The sequence below is a fragment of the Spodoptera frugiperda genome, chromosome 8, assembly GCF_023101765.2.
Source record: "Spodoptera frugiperda isolate SF20-4 chromosome 8, AGI-APGP_CSIRO_Sfru_2.0, whole genome shotgun sequence".
Taxonomy (NCBI): Eukaryota; Metazoa; Arthropoda; class Insecta; order Lepidoptera; family Noctuidae; genus Spodoptera; species Spodoptera frugiperda.
Genome location: NC_064219.1, coordinates 4187937 through 4207733, shown reverse-complemented (window position 1 = coordinate 4207733; position 19797 = coordinate 4187937). Strand labels below are relative to the sequence as shown.

Sequence of the window (19797 nt, the reverse complement as noted above, 5' to 3'; positions counted from 1 at the left end):
ACATTTTTCTCAAAATTGCGCCAGTGTCAAAGGAATCTGTATCCTACTTATCATAACATTCTTAGATAATCAAATAAGGTGGACGTAATAGATATTTACATACAAGTTATATGCACGATAACGATTTAACTATGTGTCACTGATAACTGATAACGATAACCTATCGATAGACAAACATGGGTATGTATTTATAACTAAAAATCTTCCCAGTTACTATTATCCAAGTGCAAGATCCAACAATTTGTACTACATCAAAATAAATTATGTTCTACAAGTGTAGTTCCGTTGGTATTCTAATGTTTCCTGCAACAACACTATTAAGTGACCTCTTCCTATTATTTATCAATTGGGGTCATTGATACATTCATTTACTTTATTACTAACCGTTATACGCTTCGATTCTCGTGGTAAAACCTAAAAATGGAGCCCATATTACTCTACAATTTCTTAATCATCACCAGACATAAATATCATGTCGTAGCTAGGTTCTACCAGCGGTTTGGTCCACATTCCCGTGGGATAAAAAGTAGCCTATGTTATTCCAGACCATAAATCCCTGTTCCAAATTTCATATCATTCTCTTTAGCCGTTTTGACGTGACGTCATTTATAATGTTAGTAAGACAATGCTCCAATACGACGACAATGAGAGGAAATAAAACAATTACTTTTCCTGCGGATAGGAGTCTTATTTAAAGAATAGGAGACAAACGAGCAGATGATGATTAGATGTATCACCTGATGGTAAGCAATCAGCGCCGCCCATGGACACCCCCAGCACTAGAGTAGTCAGAGACGCGTTGCCGGCCTTCAAAAATCGAATACGCTCATTTTTTCGAGGTTTGAAGGTCGTATCGGACGACAGATCTATGCCTAGTTTAAAATACGTTACTCCAATTAACTCATTGTAGCTACCCAAATACCTAATCGATCATCTTTTCCTGTTCATTTTTGTCTTTATTGTACAAATTCTCGACTTTCTAAACTGGCTTGAGTTTTATTGTAATTAATGCTTTTACTTTTACCTTTTAACTTTACAGGAAAATAATCATCTAGTCTATCTATAACATTTGAAGCGTATTGGTAAAAAATATGCTTGCATATTTTACACTGAAAAGTTGTTAATATTTTAGTCTTAGTTTTTATTTTTATTTAGTCTATGTATTGAAGTTATTCAAATAAAAATTTAAGATTTCGTTTAGTTGACATAGATTGGAGATTGGAGCAATAGTTATGGTTTTGAATGTGAAAATTGACAAAACAAAAAAAAAAAAAATGTTTGTCAACTAGAATGTTAAAAAATGATCACCCCAGTATTTTTAACTTTCTGTCTTTATAAAACAGGAGGTTCTCAAGTATTTACTTTAATTTAAGAAAGATTCTTTGTTATTAGAGACTGGAAATGACCATTCCTCTTTATCATTCTATCAGCCACAAGATGCATGAGCTACGGACTGCTTAGCGGGTTATCAGGGCTCCGGATCGAAAAGCAGGAGTAGAAACGGTTTTAGTCAGTAAGAGTCTCTGACACTTCTCGCCTCGTCCAAAGCGGGAGAAGTCATTATATGATTTTTACCACTCAAAAAAAGCCTGAAGATGCCATATCAATTACAACACGGTCACTGTTTAACATATATAGGGCCTAGGGCCTCCCCAATTATGGTAAAACGAATAATTTCCAGATAAGCCTATTGGAATCGACCTATAAATATTTGAAGCCATTTACTTAGTCTTACAGAACAAAATCTACACATCTATCGACTCCGCTAGCATTATACAAAAACTGTATATATGTGTACAGTTTTTTGTCCACTTCTCATAGCATAATATAATGTACTATATACTGTAAAATTATTAATCTAACAGTATTGTTCATCGATCATTGAAACTGGGTCGCTACTAGCTAGTCACTAGCCGAGGCGATGCGTGCATGGAATTCAGTCCGTACTTACCTTTACTCAGAATTGTTTCCTCATTTGTGTAGATAATTTATATTTTTATAGGCTTTTTTTGGCTTAGAAAGACATATACCTAATGATGTCTCATTAACCGTTAGCCGCGGGTTTGCACGCGTGGTCAGAAAATAATGTATAGGTACTTAGTATAAATTTCTCTTTACTCCTAATTAAATCCAGACCTATTTTTTATTTGTTTTTATGCGACATGAAAGAAATATATACATACTCACTTTTTGCATCTGTGATGTTAATATGGAAGTGCCTAAGGATTTACAAACAAATCTTTGTAACTTATTGTCTTATAAATTTGTTCTTTACTGTAGTCAACTCATTGACCACTTTTTTCTTAATATCATAAAAATATACCTAAACCATATAAATAAACAAGCATGACTAAAAGTTTCAAATGCTTGCAAATAATTCTCAGTAATATCAATTTCATGGTAGACCTCAATCTGCCTTTTATTTTAATTCCCGCTGTTTTGACCCAATACTCACAATAACCGTCTTTCTTTTTTATTACAGAACGGTTTGACATCTTCGGAAGCTAAGTTCACGGAAAAAGCTCTTGAAGAGATCAAGGTATATCTAATTTTATTATTTTGGTATAAATAGAGCTCTTACTTTACGAAACTAGTTAGTAACGCCATCTATCTTTGACATCTGTTACTTGTGGTATGAAGTGCTTTCCAATAAAATCACTAGATGGCGCTTGCTTTATCGTTGTAGTAGTACACCAAAGTTTACACAGAGGGCGCTTAAAAATATTCCTGAAGTTGTATGTTAATAATTTTAATTTCATAATTTGTGCTTAATTTTAAACCCAACTTAATATCTATTTGATAAGTCATACTTTCCATATATCTTAATTCTAGTGTAACACCTATAAGAAATAAGGCAATGGTAATGTAGTGTTTCATAAACTCAAGAAGTCAAGCTCTTGGTCACTAAGCTAAATTCAGATTTCACAGAATCTCTTCATTGCGTCCATAAGAATAAATTTTAATACGTTATTATGAAAAATCTAATACGCGAGTTGGAATAGCTCGTTAGAACGGCATTAGCATAAGCCTAGCAATGTTTATTTACCCAAGACTTTGCATAAAACCTCAAGGAATTGTAAAATCAACATTATTTTTTCATATTTCACAAGTTTTTTTTCGTTGAGTTTGTATTTTTTTACGTTTTCACCTCAATTCGGTGCTATTAAGCATTATTTGCGGAGCGAGTTGGGTGGTCTCTTCGAGGGCTCTTCACGCCCTGACGCACTGTCTCACCGACTGACGAGGAGCCACAGACTAGAGATTGTACAGAAGGAGCATTTTACATGCAGTATGTGATTGTGGTAACTGGATGTTTCATTTGTTTCGGTCTCGTGTTTTTTTTTTCGTTTCATATATTGTTTTAAGCATATTTTCTGTGTGGTATACTTAAAGGACAAAATAGTTTCATGCTTAGGAAAAGCATTCCAATTGCTCGTTCTTCTTCAGATATTGTAGTTAGACTGATTTTGAACATTTACACACATTACAATTTCTTTGACTGACTTTATTAAGCATTTAAAATCAATTGTTTACTGCTGTATCAGAGGCATTTCATGATTACTTACAAGAAACTGAGAATCCACTGCTGGACTATCCGCCGTATTCAGAGACATTTAATGATTACTTAAACTATTCCTTAGTAACGATTTTGTTCTGAAAACAATTGCTAAGGACCGAGTTAAGTAACCATCAAATGACTCCGATTACGGCGGTTAGATTCTTAATCTACAGTAGGTACCTATTTTGGCAAACGGTTTAATTTGTTTAATTGTGCCTATTACTCTATTCTATTTTATTCTCGTAGTAATGCACCTTCCACAATTATATTTAATGTGGCCTGGTAACGTTTAGTGTTAGCATAGACATTCGCGAAGTCCATTGTTGTTGATGCAAAACGCCTACGATACCGTCGCAAGCGCATAGTGACTTGGCGAATTATTTCGACTTAGCTCTTTTTTTAAATAATTCTATAAGCACTTGAGTAATGTTTAGTATTGTTTTTGTAGATGTCTTTTGTGTGTTTTTAAGCGTGTCTGGTTTAAACTGGCTTTAGAATATATGCTTAATAGGTATCTATAAAAATACGGATTTTGGTTCGAAGTTTTCTGTAAAAATACGGATTTTCTAGATGGTGTCTTGTTAATTATTATTTATCGACTTACTCACGAAACTGTTTGACGAGGAACTCGTCTTGTTTCAAGCCATGTTAGAGACTCATATTCATGAGCAGCATTCCGTGACACCACGCGGCGATTGTCGCACGTAGTTGGTGTCTTGTTTCTGTTTGCAAGAGATTGATTGGTTTATTATTAGTTTTGTTAAAAAACAAATGTAGTTACAAAACAATTTACTCGAATAAGCGTAGACGAATAGTTACTGAATAGTTAGAAAAATAATACATGTAATTTTGTAATGTCTGTTTTCAAAAATTAAGTCAATAGGGTCGAAAATAGCGTATCAATTCACCAGAACATAATATTATTTAAGAAAAAAGTATTCTTGTAATTTTATAATGTCTGCTTTTAAAGAAATTGTTATTAAGGTCGAAAATAGCGTATCAATTCACCAGAACATATTATTTAAAAACTCTTCAACCAATAGGAATACAAATGCAATTCCCTAGTGGCTTACAGCTACATTCAAAACGTTCGGCGCTCCATTCAAATTCGGAATAACTTCTAGATACCTTTGGAACGTGAAAAAGGGAACGTTCCGTAGATACAACCGTTTGGTTTTCATACCCGTATGCACACGCAGGGATTATAAAATCAGCACGAGTGAATAAAACGGAACGCATCGATTTAACTCTATTCTATTCTACGTGGCGACTTCGCACTTTCAACGGTTTGTCGCGGGTTTATGTTACACCGTAGTGTAATTGTTTTTGTTATTTTGTTTATTTTAGGTTTGATATTGTAGCGAATAAACCTTGAAAGGATTTTTAATAGTCTTATGTGACTGCAGTAGTATAAGTAGGTACCTTTAATTGAGAACTGCATGTATAGTTGTTGCTTACAAGTCTAAAAGGTGTTCGATATGCCATTTGTCGGTCTGGTGTATGTCTCACTTTAAATAGTGTAGACCATCATAGTCTCTCTTTCAGTAATGGTTTTTCAAACAAGAGATGATTAGTTGCTCATATCATTCAGAAGCTTATAACTCTAACCGCCGTACTCAGATTCTTTCAATGGTTACTTAATCCAGTCAATAAGAAGAAAATCGTTATGAAGAAATAGTTTAAGTAATCATTAAAATGTCTTTGAGTACGGCACCAACTATTGTACTAATAAATTGTGGAGGTTATATCACAGTAATGGTTACCATTTACACGTGCCACGAGGATAATATTTCAGTCTAGCATTTTGACCTTAGAAGAATCAAAACATGTGTAAAAAGACCAGAAGCAAAAGTTTCCTAAATCTGTTTAAAATATTGATAATAAAAATATATGGACAGGTATTTCGCATACAAATAATCTGTCAATGATGAGTTTGATAGACGTCACGATTAGTCTGCAAATATTTGCTTGTGTGTACCGGTTTATCTATTCAACTTACTGTTTTTCAATTGTCACACATAAAACATTATATTATGCGCACCTGGCGATTTCAAAACAACAAGTTTTTATTTTGATTCTAAATGTTTTTGTAAGCAAAAAGGAAACAAACTGCTAAGTGCGATCAATACTCGTTAATGAATAGTTCTGTATAAGATTATTGTACGAATAGGCCTACTATTTATTTAAGTCGTCTCTTGCGAAAAATAATGGCGTTTTTTACCAAAAATATGGTCCTTTGGTAGTTACTCAACCAAAATAACGGTCTTCTGGTACTTACTTACAAAAAGAACGGTCTTCTGGTGCTTCAGTAAATTTTCAATGAAAAAAAAAAACCATTTAATGCATAATACATATTTTATTATTTGTTAAGTTTTGTCATTTATAGACAACTGAATCTTGAAGTTAGGTCTTTAATTCCTGATGGTATACTCATGATTTATTGTGTACTTAATATGCCTAGTACAAGAGTTTAAGGGACCCCAGAAAATCATGTTAATTAGCTACTTAATTGAATTTGAATACGTCTTGTTCTTCATGATATCTAATATATAAAATTCTCGTGTCACAGTTTTCGTTGCCATACTCCTCCGAAACGGCTTGACCGATTTTGATGATTTTTTTTGTGCTTATCCGGTATCTATGAGAATCGGCCAACATCTATTTTTCATCCCCCTAAATGTTAGGGGTAGTACAACACTACATTTTTTTATTTTTCCGCGGACGAAGTCGCTGGCAGAAGCTAGTTCATAAAATTCACTACATCATTGCCATACAGCAGTTAACTTTAGCCATTTTTTTACAAGATTTTTATCGCAGTGTCTTGCTGCGGGATTTTATTAGCATACCTATGTTAAATTGATTAGTTGAACAATAATAATGACTAGGTATTTGAGTGATTTATCCTCAAAACGTGATGTTTTTATAGACGAATACTTATCGAAATTAAGAAATGGTGTAAAAAATGTTGATCTAACATCTATTTCGGTTGCGGTTTATTTGACTGAATGCAGGAAATATTTTGATTGCATTCTTTAATCTTTAGACGGAATATTAATAGACGGTTTATTTTTAATAATTGACTACCTAGTACCTACTGGTTTTTTTATCACCTAATATCCTTAATAGAGTGGGTATTCTTGCATATTTTACCGTACCTGAATTTTTCTTAGCAACATCGTATACGATAGCTTTTTAAAAAAAACGTTACACGACGGTGTAAAAGCAGCCCCTGTAACTTTGTATTTTGTAGTGTTTAGTGTCACCCCACATCATAGCATTTGAAATATGAACGGGTGGTGCGTACGAGGGGTGTTTAGGGGAGAGGGTATGAGGTGGGAGGGGGGTTGGTGAGCAAATATTGGCAGATGTAAGTGGATGGCGGTGCAGCGAGGCGCCGCCACCCTACGCGCGCCGCGCGCCGTCACGTGACACGAGTGACGTCATACCGGCCAGCGTTACGATTCCTTTTTTAAATAATCTTTTGAATTAATAATGTGGTCGTTTTCTTTTTTTATTGTTGATTGTAGTCTTTTTTGACGTCTGATGGAAAAATGAGAGTCGGTTAGGTTAAAAATATTTAAAAATAGAAGACTGGTGTAGGATATTTTTTATACCTAAGTCATAGGCTAGGTCAAATATTTACCTTATCCTAGCTACATGCTATTATATTGTTTTAATTGTAATGTAAAGTTAAAAATCACGACTCTCCCATACCTCTTTTTCTACCTACAGATTCACAAACAACACAAGATTTATTTTTAAAACATTAATCTCATATCACCTTTTCCTTCCGCCCAAAATAACAACAGCAACAAAGGGATACCGACCGACTTTTACAAGTACCTACATACAAGTTTTACACGTGGGTGTTGCTGTACGTTTGTCCGTACAATTAGCACTAGCACTCACCTCGTAATAAGTTAATTGAAGTGCAAAAACGTATGGCAACACACGATTAACATGGTCAGGTTAATGCGTCACTGCTGCCCGCTAAGTAACCGCTGGGCTACAGGCTTTTACTGAAAAACCCGTGTTTTTTAACGTAGGTGTTGTTATTGTTGAGTTTTTTTGGATTTTTTTTTACCTAGTCGTCCCATTTGGGAAGCTCAGTCAATGTGGAATGGTATTTGACTCGTTTAGGGACGAAAGAACGATTGTACTTGCTTAGAGTCAATGTCTTTTTTGAGAGTTTGATGCAAGAACATTTGAAATTGGACAGCTATTTTCTACTGTTGGTTTGGCATGATGGGTCGAAACATTTAAGATTTTAAGACATTCTAGAAAGATGGAATTATTATTTGGTTGCACGGTTGGCGCGGTGTCTGGGCAGCCGGCTGCCACGTAACATGTAGCGGGTTAGATTCCCGCACGGAGCAACTCTTTGTGTAATGTACAAATTCTTGTTTCGGGTCTGGTGGCATTTGCGTGTTTGTAAACGCACCCATGACACAGGAGAAAATCTTAGTGAAGGGCAACGTTTAAATAAAAATAAATCTTATTTTACAGACTATATTAGGTTTAGACTATTAAAGTTCTTAAGCCATCTCTAACCGATTACAAATTCATGATAACTGAACTATACATCAGGAAACCATTGTCTGGCCTTATCAATAACAACAAGAACACTTTACCATAGCAACAAGGCATTTTTGCTCAAAAAAAAAAATAATATAAAGGGAAGGGAATTTATCAAATTTTTCTATGAACAAACCTGTCAATATAGACGTATCCGCGACAACAGTGTATCAGATATACGCAGGAAACTGTCGGAACCAACAAAATTAACTGCCCGCCGGCTGTCTGTCTGTTTGTGTGCACATATAGACTTAGCCGTGTAATCTTACTTAACGCCTCCGGGCCTAAGTTGGGGGCTGAGGCGGAATTAATATAGTGGAGGTGATTTTTTTTGCCAAATGTATCTATTGGGTGAAGTTTTAATATCTAAAATAGAGAGGTGCTTCTAAATAAAAAGGTTTACCAAAAAAAAAATCAGGTTGGAGGATCGCATTCTATAAGTTGCAGAGAGTGCTGCCCGGTTTCAGTTAAATGGACTGTCGCTTACTAGTCCCTTATGACTCGCGGGAAGCGTAAAGGTAGAGTAGTAGTAACCAAGTTATTCGCCTTTGACGTCACTACACCATGGAAGAAGGTAGTTTTTTAATCCTTAATCAAGACTTTCTGAAATAAAAAATGCTCCAGATTAACCCAATTCAGTTTGCCCCAAAATACCATTATGAATAATTATTTTATTTTTTAGACATGATCTAGTTGCTTGCCTTACATATCGTCAGCCTCCACTATCGCTCAAGTAAATTCCTTGCACCGCCACCAAATAGCTTCATCACGGCTGGCTATCGCAGGATAATATCTCATGTGGCCTGATCTAACGTGCCATTGCCTGCGTCTGTCACTGCTACACAGCTGGTGAATTGACTTGTAGACCTGAATTACAGGCGGCTGGAAATTGGTGTATATCTCATATGTTAGATTCTTCTGTTTCGTTCCTAAATCCCTATTCTTCTTCTAGGTGTGGTCAGATTCGACTTAGCGAATAAATATTTGTTAGAGGCTGTAGCAGTGCTTTCAGCGTTCTCTGATGTACCTCTAAACTTTATTAAACGGTTTTAGTTAGCTTGACCTGTTTCTTTGTTTGGATCAAATTTAGTAATTTGAATTTAACCCCTTTCTGATGTCAGATCGATCTGAGATTTGGTACACACTCTTGATGACCATACAATATAAGCTCATGAAAACCATTTAACATAAAAAGAAAGTATTACCTATTAAACTATGATCTCCAACCTGCCTGTCAAGCAAGGAGATTTTGGCAAACCTATGCAGATGTAGGTTGTTGATGCTGACTTACTTCATCAAAATGTATGATATACTTCCATTGCCCATTTCTTAAAGTTAAAAATTAAATGCCCTTGTAGCGGGGTGTTTAAAAAACTCCATAAAAAACGTTTTATGATGGGGTGTTACGTTATCTTCGTGTCGGCCACTTATTACTGCCACTATACAGCTTGGGACGCTGGTTCCTGTGTAAGAGATACAGCCAATTTTGACTTTAACAGCCTGCACGGAAACAGCGCGGGGTGAGAAAGTTGAGCCGCTAAAATGTTGCTTGTTGTTGTCTATTGATATTATTAGTAGTATGGATTAGTTTCGATTTAATGGAAAAAATTGGGATATCAATAATGAACTAAAGAAATAAAGAGTTAAAGATTATTCTTATTGAAAACTTGTTATGATTAAGATAAGACAATATAAATGGATAGACATGAATCATATCAATTTGAAATAGAGATTGCTCGAGGTTTCCGAAAGTAAAGTAAATGAAACAAATACAAAAATATAACAAAATGTTATTATTTACGAACCACTCCATTATGGTTAACTAAATTAAACTAAATTAAAGAAGAAGGATCACAATCCATATAATAAGACATAACAAGATAACATATATCAGAAATAAAATAGAATGTTTTTTTTTATATATTATGTCACTCTATTGTAGGACGTGGTGCAATTTTGATCTATTTCCTTTATTCCTTATTTTCATCTACAATAACAAACCTCCACAAAACATTTGCCTTACCCTCAACCGCAACAACTTTTTAACCAATAAAATCTACCTCGATCAAATAAAACTATCTTTTAAATCCCCTGCATCGAGAAGCAGCATTTTACCTTCGGCTCCGAAGCCGCATGGTCAGCGCAGCGTGTCCCCGAATACATTATCCGCAGCCAAACGACGGGCGACTGCACTTGTACTTACACACTAAAACATCACCCCCACACACAGAACTTACTCTTTAGTATGTATGTTTTTTAAGATTCTGGTGTACTGGCTTTAAAAAGTTATGCTAGTAAAACAGCAATTTTATTAAATTAAAACGACATTAATTTACATGGGACAATGTTAATGGTGAAAAATGTACACTTTGGCCTACGCTTTCGGGGATAAAAAGTGTGACAATACATAAAACAACATTGACAAAATTTGACAGAGGTTTAAGTTGTGACGTGGATTCACACAACTTCTGATTACACAGAGTACAACTCCAGCAAAAGTAAAAAATATGATTATGTAGAATACAACTGCGGACTACCTAGCGGGTATACCGGGGCTCCGGTTCGAAAAGCAGGAGTAGGAACGGGGTGGTTTTTAGTCAGTAAGAGTCTGACACTCCCTCTCGTCTCGCCTAAGGCGAGAAAAGTCATAGGATGATTTTCCCCCCTCAAAAAAAAAAAAAAGAATAAAACTTCTGCAAAAAAAAAAGTAATCTCGTCTAGCCAGTCACAGTTAGAAACGCCTCATAAGGAACCTTGTATTGAACAAGGTCAAAAAGAAAATGAGACTTAAATTACTATTGAAAAATTCGATGTCATGTAATATTTTTATCACTATCACAGCGCCGAACGCGCTCTTGTTTCGATTACGTTAAACGTAAAGCAAACTCGTACTGAGTTTACAGAAACAATACATTCTGCACATGTCCAAACATTCACCAAACCCAACCGTAGTATGTCTTATAATAAACATATCAGGCTATAAGTAATTGGTATCATATCATTATGTACATAATCTTGTTACAGAGTTCTCTGCGTGCTTCGGAGGCGGACAAGCGTCGTATGATGGATCGCATAGTCAAACTGGAAGATGAATTGCGAGTCTTAAGAGTCACAAACGGGTTAGTAAATTTGTTAATGTAATATCTTAGTGCTGAGTGCGGGTTGGTTTTACGTTACGTTTTCTTTTTAACCCTACAGCTCATTATTTAATTTAGGTGCATCTAGCAGTTTGATATTTGTTGGGATCAAATATTTCTTATTTATCTTAGATCCTCTTTAATCTCTGTTTTTATGCCTTGGGTAATAATGCCCTCGACTCTCTTTACTGTTTAGGGCTGTTATAAGGGCTAATGCTACAAGCCCGCCACACATTCTTTCAAAACCGTTGCAACTCCTGTAATAATTACAATAGATACAACCATGAAAACACTGAAACACTGAAGGCGTTCCAGGATCATTATACTATAGGATGAATAACTGTCTTGGATCCCGCAATGAAATAAATTAGACAATATTCTTAGTAGAGAAAAAAACTATAGTTTCCACTTCCCTTGGTGAATTTAATGCAGGTGACAGAATGACTTAAGCCTAAAGGCACAATAGAGAGATCTGATTGGTTGGTTAACTTAGAGCAGCCAATTAGAGCGCTGAATTTCATAAACGTGTCGATCGCGTTAACGTAAAACAAACTCGCACTAAGCACTCTGCTGATGTCAATAGGTATATGGACCGAAAAGAAACAAGGAGTTGGAAAAATTGGTATTTTTGAAGATATGAAGTTGTGAAGAACGAATGAAGTTTTTGCGTTCGTTAGATCTCTTTGGAGATGTTATGGACTGAGTTATCAGAGCCTGTTTTAAAAGTGACCTTTGAAAAAATAGTATAAGTGCCTATTAGATTAATCATAAAATACATCACAATCAATTGATATCTTGGCCCATAACATTTACTGTTTGAATCTTAAAATGTGCATGTGTACCTAGGATGACCTAGTACAATAATGTCTACGATTGTCAATAATTTTACAAAATATAATATATTTTTTGAAGCATGTTGTTTTATTGCACGGTAAGTTCATTAACTTAATGTTACCAACAGTTTGGAGTCGAACGAAAACAAAATATCGAACGGTAACGTCGAAGACGCCGATGCTGAGCGGATGCGCTTGCGCAAAGAACTTGCGGACATGCGCAAAGCTAAGCAAAACGCTGAGGATCATTCGCTTAAGTAAGTTCACGAGACTTTCACGTAGGTAGATTTAGAAGGGAAATATTTATTTTTGATAGATATCTAATTATGTACAGAAAAAGCATGGGTATGAGGATATAGTAATATTATTGAGTTTATTTTTGTTAAAAAAATAATTTTGTAATAATATCTATTGCGTACATACCGCTTTATGTTTCACTAATTACAGTTTATTTATTTTGGTGGCGGTTACATACTACTGCATGCGAGCTTAGGTTTTTAGGTTATTGGTTCTTTAGGTTTATAGAGCACATAGAAGTAGAAAATAAAATAGCTTTGCACCTTCAGGTACCTAGTCTAAACTGAAATCGTGTTGCAGACTTGAACGTCTTGTAACACAGCTACGTTCAAAATTCAACGGGCTACAACTCACGAACGGGCCCGAATCGTTGCCGAGCGATCCCGAACACGACACGAACGTGCGCGCACGCCGAACGAGTGTCAACTCGGCGAACAATTCCACTGTTGTCTTTGGCCCTGTTACCGATTTGTAGCGAATGGAGATCGCAAATGCGACCGTTTGCATCGTCGCTGATCTATTCTGGTCTATATTGTATAAGTTTACCTGAACGGACTTTAGTAGTTCTAGATTACGTCTCTGTTTAAAATATAATCTGTGGTGAAGTGTTTCAGTTTGTAGCGTGTGTTCTGCACTTTTTTTTTAGTCATTGTGTGTTGATATTGAATCTCGATCACTGGAATTGATTAATTTAAGCCCGTGTTTACCCCTTTTTGATAAAATCGAATTTAATTTCGTGCTATTTTTTGTGATTTTTTTAGTTTTATGTTGGTTAATCGTATCAAAATTTAGTATAAAGACACGAATAAAAAGACAGCAATAAAATTAAATGCAAGCTTGTATTAATAATGATAATCAGTACTAATGTTTTAAAGTACAGTTAACAAGAAAATGCTTACACATACAGAATATAAAAGCAATATTTCGTATTATATTATGCCGATAACACAATTTTTCTTATACATTTTACAGAAAGCGTTACAATAAGAATTGAGAGATATTTTAAATATTTTGCCTGAATACGCTATACATTCGTCGATTGTACATCTAACTATCCTTGTTATTAAAATATTTTCCACCTTATGGTATGTTATAATAAAGTGGAAAATCGTCTGACACATTAGGGTAGTTTCATGTGCTTTTTACAGTTCCTCTTACTATTAATATTGGTGCTCACTTTGCTCCATCACATTTTAATAATATTTCATTGCAATATATACTCTATGTACATTATTATAATTGATAGTGTTGTTTGCTCACCCATTGTTACTTGTTACCTTTGTGCATTGGTCTCGTAAATAAAATAATATTCCATTTTAATTTGATTGTACTTAACATATTTATAATTTAAATCAAATTACACTACGTACTATTTGACTACGCAAATTGACCAAATTAAAAGTACAGTCACGATGAAAAATGTATTAATATAATAAAATAATATTTACGCAATAATTATTTGTGGCATAAAAATTACAAAAATAAAATCATTAATTATGTTTTAGCTGTCCCTGTAAAATTGTGTAAATGTACGCGGCAACAGAATCGTCACTTTGTTGCTACTATCGGTATGTCATTTTGACAATTTACCCAACAGATTACCGAGCATTATTGTCCCGATCATTTAATGATTACAAACACAATAACATTATTACATTACAGTTTGCCTAGCAATCAGCTCTTATTTACTAACTTGATGCACGGCTGTTGATGTTTGCAATTTTCGACCAATTGCCTCTTCACACCTTTGCATTTAAGCGTTTTAATATTTGCTATAAGTCACCAACGTTTGTGTGCCAATGATTTTCACGGTTTTTCGTACACTCGTGGAGATGAAAATGACTATTTTAAACCGGCTTATCCATATCTACATTTACTTTCAATCATATGTACTTAATCAACAATCGAATAAAATAAGAAGACGTACTAAAATTACTTCCATATTTACAAATAAAAGCATAAATTTCGAAATTAAATTGGAAATAAATACAAGTAAAACTTCGCTGAAGCAATTAAAAGTTCGTTTAGATATCCTCATTGCGTTCATTATTGTTGTTTGTATGTTAATTAATTGATCGATTACGGCATTCTGGGAATATTTCGCGTCTATATCAATTAGTGAAGTTTGTTCTGTATGTTTAACTAAACAAACTACGATTTTCGTTCGTTCGTGTACAAGACGATTCTGGCTATTATTATTTTAATTAATTGTTCCGAAGCTGAAAATTAATTGAACGATTTTATTATTACAATAGTTTCGAACGGCGTTTTGCTCAAATAAGCGTTTGTTTTCCTTAGGTTTATTTTGCGAAAATTTACTTGATAGAATACTTTAAATTATATATTTGATTATTTAAAAAAAAAGTGATGGCTTGCTCGAAAAATTCCGTCTTAAAAATTGAAATAACTGGCTCATGTGATTGTGATGTTTTGTGTTACTATTATTACTATTATTTTAAATAACGAATTTAATAATATAGTTAAGTGTTTTGTGTGTGATTGTACTTTTTTGCTCTCTATTTCTAACATTTTGTTTGTGTTGTCTAGTTACGTTATCTAACACGAGTGATTTATTAACCGATTTGTAATTGTCCGCCATTTTTATGTTTATTGTAATGGTTATCTATTATCTGTACTTATTATTATGATTATGATATAAAAATTAATAATTATTATAATTGTTATGTGCAGTTCTTAAACTTGAACTTAGATTATTTTATATGTCCATTTTGTTTTATCTAAATAGATATATAAATAATCTAAGCTTTATGTTCTTTCTCGATTGTTGAACATATTCATTAGAAAAACTTTCGACCGTATACTCAAACGTCACTCAATTTTGAAATGTTATAAAATATTTCTGTCTGTCAGTCTGTCTGAAACTGACAGACATTTTGTGACAATTTCATATTGAGTATCGTTTCAGTGGTTTATGTTTGACAATTAAATTGGTAAATTATCACAATTATGACTAGTATACATCACATTATTATATTATTTTATTGTATTACTTAAATGCATCAGTTTACAATAATTTTATGCCAGCAATAGGGTTGATGACGGGGTATGAAAATTAAACATCTATTCAGTCCGTCAGTTAGGTAATGAAAACATTAGACCCGTATTTTTTTATTTTAGTTTGTAGAAATGACGTCAAGCAGTATTTCAAATCAATGTTTCCGAAAATATTTGTTTCCTTAAGAAAATAAAATATACGTGTCTAATATTTTACACACGTATTTTAACAAGGCGGACAAATAAAAAATAGTCATCTATCTACCCTATTGCTGTTTACCTAAAGAATTGCATTAGTTAGCATCTAGGTATATGAAAAAGACACATCCTTATTTATATTGAGATTAAATAATTAATCAGAATACCGACAGCCAATTTCCGTATAGTCTTTGTTATACCATTGTAATTGTGAATTTATTACAGTTAGCTAAAAAAATCATAGGACGCCATTTTTTATTACACTATAATTATATTGCCAGTTGCAAAAAATATCTTTTTAATATTATTATTCACATGACTCTTGTTTTTTATTACTCTTGTCGTGTATTTCATCTTTTTTATTATTAATTTATTATTTATATTATAATATGTTTTCAGATAGTTATCCCCCATCATATTAAATTAACGTTTTAACTTGTTCGAGCCCATTAACCACCGACGTCATCGCATTAGACTGATTTTAACTAATTTATTTAACTACAAGTAAGACGCATACCAAATTGGAGATAAGTAGAATCGGTTGTTGTAATTGTATATTTATTTAAACTTAAGCTTTTGTAGTTGTGGTTCTTTTTTGTGTCTGAAATAATATTTTAGGAAAAATTGGGAAATTTTAAACCAAAATGAAAGCAATGTATGTGTCGATTTAATAACAGGTCCGAGATAAATTATATTGCCAATGTCCAAATTACTATTGAATTAACAACAAATATAAAAACTTATTAACTGCCATACTCAGAGTCACTTAAAAGTTACTTAACCCAGTCCTTAGCAATTGTTTTTCATACAAAATCGTTACTAAGGAATAGTTTAAGTAATCATTAAATGTCACTGAATGCGTCAGTCAGTGCAGCTCACATCATCGCATTGTAGATTAGTTAGTAGGTTAATGAACACATTAAATATTATTTCAGACTCAAAAGCGAACAAAATCAAAACCAATACATATATTTGCGAACAATAAATAGTATAGAAATTACTATTATTATAATTCATGTAATTACTACTTACGGTCGAATTCTCAAACGTAACTCCAGTTTGACAGTTAAATGTCACTGTCACTTAGCTGTCAAAGTGACAGGAGGAGTGACGTTTGAGAGTTTGGACGTTAAAATTGAAATTTTAGTGTTTATAAATAGAATATTGAAATAAATTATCATTGTAGCTCTGAATCCGATAGGGAATGCTTTTGTATATTTAATGCTCACAATATAATTATGTAAAGTTATCAATTTAATCAAATAATTACTCATTAACATTAAGATTTTATTAAATGGCTCGTTTTGGAGTTGTTTTTTATTTGCGTACGAATATAATCACGTTTTATTTTTTATATACATTTTACATAACCCATAAAATACTATATTTTTGACTAATTGCAGATTCTGTGAAAGATATAACTTTTAAGTATTCACTTGACAATTGAAATTGAAATATTTTAATTTTCTTCTTAAAGCAATAACTCAGCCTACATAAAATCAACTTTATTGCTAATAATTATAAGACATATAATTCCAAAACGAGCCATGTTAATAAGAACGATGGTGCCTTAACTATGTAACGTTGTCCGCCCATGTATTGTTGTAGAACTGTTGTACTGTGCCATCACTGTGCACTGCTTCTTGTATCTTATTGTATGCTGTAATAAAGGCGGTTTTCCATTGGCAAGGTGAGGTGACAAAGTAACTCTTCAATCATTTTGCATTGTTTTTAAGAATATCAGATTTTCTAAGTCACGAGACATGTTTCCTACAAAACGAAGCTGTATTTAAAACATTGATATTATACATAGTCGATCGATCAAAATCGATGCAGCAGTTTCGGAGATCACTACACGCTTACATACTTATATGTAAATACAAATCATGTTTAATTTATTTACAAAATTACTTGACTGCTATTATATTCTAAGGAATTGAAAATTATAGTCACATTATTTTAATAGAATATTGCCTTCGACTTAATAATTTTCTCTGAGTTCTCACATCGTCGTCATGCCATTGGAAAATCGACCTTACTATTGTGAATATTGTAGACTATTTTCATTAGAGACTACATTTGCAGATCCATATAACTGCTGAAATCTGTAAATTGTAAAAATATGTGCTATTTTAGCTGTTCTATATGAGAATTGTAATATCCCACTTCTTAGGTGCATGTAAAATTAAATAAAATAGTAAATAATTGAAAAAAATATTCGTGAACTTAAATATTTTTTGTTAATATTTGACGATACATTGCTATGTATAAAATGTTAAATGTTTTGTAATAGTCGACATGATAAGTCATTTCGTAAACTGGAGAATAAATTGACATTTACACTTTTTGGCACACAAAAATTAACCTTCAAATTCTACATATTTGTACTATTCGATCAGCACATATAATTGACAATGAGGAGTTTCATTATGATCAATAGCCCGTGAATAGTCCCCAGCTGAACTTTAGGTCATCACTACAAAAAAAAATCATGCCATTGGAAATCGCAACTTAAGATTCAGATTTATCAGAGAGTGATGCTTCCTGGACAATTGCTCTTGAAACCAATATCTATGCAATAATAATTTCTATAATTATTTAATGTCAGAAATGTGCGACTCGAATCGTAGATGTGAAAATAGCACTCAGCCAAAAGCCAAACTCAATACCATTTAGTTCATTCAATATCCACGCAATATGGATGCAATGGGCGCTAGTGTTGCAATTCAAGAGTACGAAATTTCACAATGTCAATGTCGATCAATCGGAATTTGATTCAAAAGTAAGCCCCTTATGATCTTAGTCTTTATTTTTGCTTTTTTGACACCGTTGTTGTATAGTGTTGGTCAATTTATTCCCCAGTCGACTTATGACTTATTTCAATCAAATTGTACCTAAATACTACTGCCAATGTGATAAATAATATTCATAAAATAATACTCGTTGTGCTATTAAAACTCATATTAGTATTGTTTCATTATGCCTATGTTCATTATAGTTATTGAATATATTATGAAGGGGGTTCTAATATTATAATAAACGATATAATACATTATGGTATGGTTGTTTTATTTTATTGAAGAAAAAGAGGATGCAGAAGCTTTGAAAGTACCTATTTTATATATTGGTATTAAGGTACTTAATTATAATAGGTAGGTAATCATGCTTGGTAATCACCTAATCGGGAAGCAAAGTATGTCCTCTTAGTACTCGTAGAAACATCAATTTTTAGATAGCCAGTTAAATACGAATTTATCAAATTATACCTTTTAAAAAAGTGAAAAATTCTGTGGTAGGCTATTCGGTTACTGTCAATTATAACTAAATCTAGATAAAATCTAAGAAGGTAAAACAGATACATTGCTTAACAATAACTACCACGAATGAGCCTCTTTTTCTTTACTCTTAAAAAAACCTCATAAATCATTCCACTCACATGTTTATGCGTAAATAATGAGCAGTTCAATTACGTTTTAACCCCAACCTTCCGGAACTAATTTATTCGAGAGTGAACCAACAAACGTATTGTTTCTATTATTTTTGATCGTTTCCAATAAAAACATGGTGAGCTGGGTTGGTCACGCGCAGGTCGTGTGGCGGCCGCGTGCCAACGCCATCTTGCGCGATGGGTGGGAACTTCCGACAATCGCGTCATCAAATGCTTTTGTGGGAAAAGTTTAGAGGTGCGACGCTCATTGCTCGTTACAAACACGTAATTATATAGTTCAAGAGAACACTTTAGTGTACTTTATGTATCTGTAATTGTGATCTAATTGATGTTTTGTTATCAGGTGACAAGTTGTGGGAAAGCTTTTGTTGAGGTTACACTTAGTTCATTAGGAACATGTCGGTTTTACACCTATGATGTTCTACAGTAGACAACTTGCGACTAATGTAACGATTATGATAATTATAATGTCATATAGAATAGGGATGATAGGGAGTAAAAATTAAAAATTCTAATTAGTCCGTGGGTTAGGTACCTAATGAAAAAATATTACGACACGTAACGAAACGATAGTTTCACCCAGTCATTTCATATTACCCATACAAACGATCATAAATAACAAACCAGTAAAATACATATATAAGTACGCATGATTGTCCGCAATTATGACAATGAATATTTAAGTTGCGGTGTCAGCAGACGAGGCGGTCACACAGCGGCACCGCAGCGTTACCG

General features: G+C 33.5%; 1 protein-coding gene across 4 annotated transcripts in view; it reads left to right on the top strand.

Annotated features, from left to right (window-relative positions):
• The window catches only part of LOC118275448 (uncharacterized), a 36464-nt gene extending 17795 nt beyond the window's left edge, over window positions 1-18669 (top strand). Inside the window, exons 4-7 of one of the 4 annotated variants that reach the window (XM_050695376.1) lie at window positions 2483-2539; window positions 11159-11253; window positions 12233-12361; window positions 12702-18669. In XM_050695376.1, the coding sequence (XP_050551333.1) occupies window positions 2483-2539; window positions 11159-11253; window positions 12233-12361; window positions 12702-12876 (456 nt within the window). In that variant the 3' untranslated portion in view covers window positions 12877-18669. Of the gene's footprint in view, window positions 1-2482; window positions 2540-11158; window positions 11254-11854; window positions 12183-12232; window positions 12362-12670 lie in introns of those variants that run through there. The other 3 variants (XM_050695378.1, XM_050695377.1, XM_050695379.1) reach the window with 3 other exon arrangements.
• The last annotated feature ends 1128 nt before the right edge of the window (window positions 18670-19797 follow it).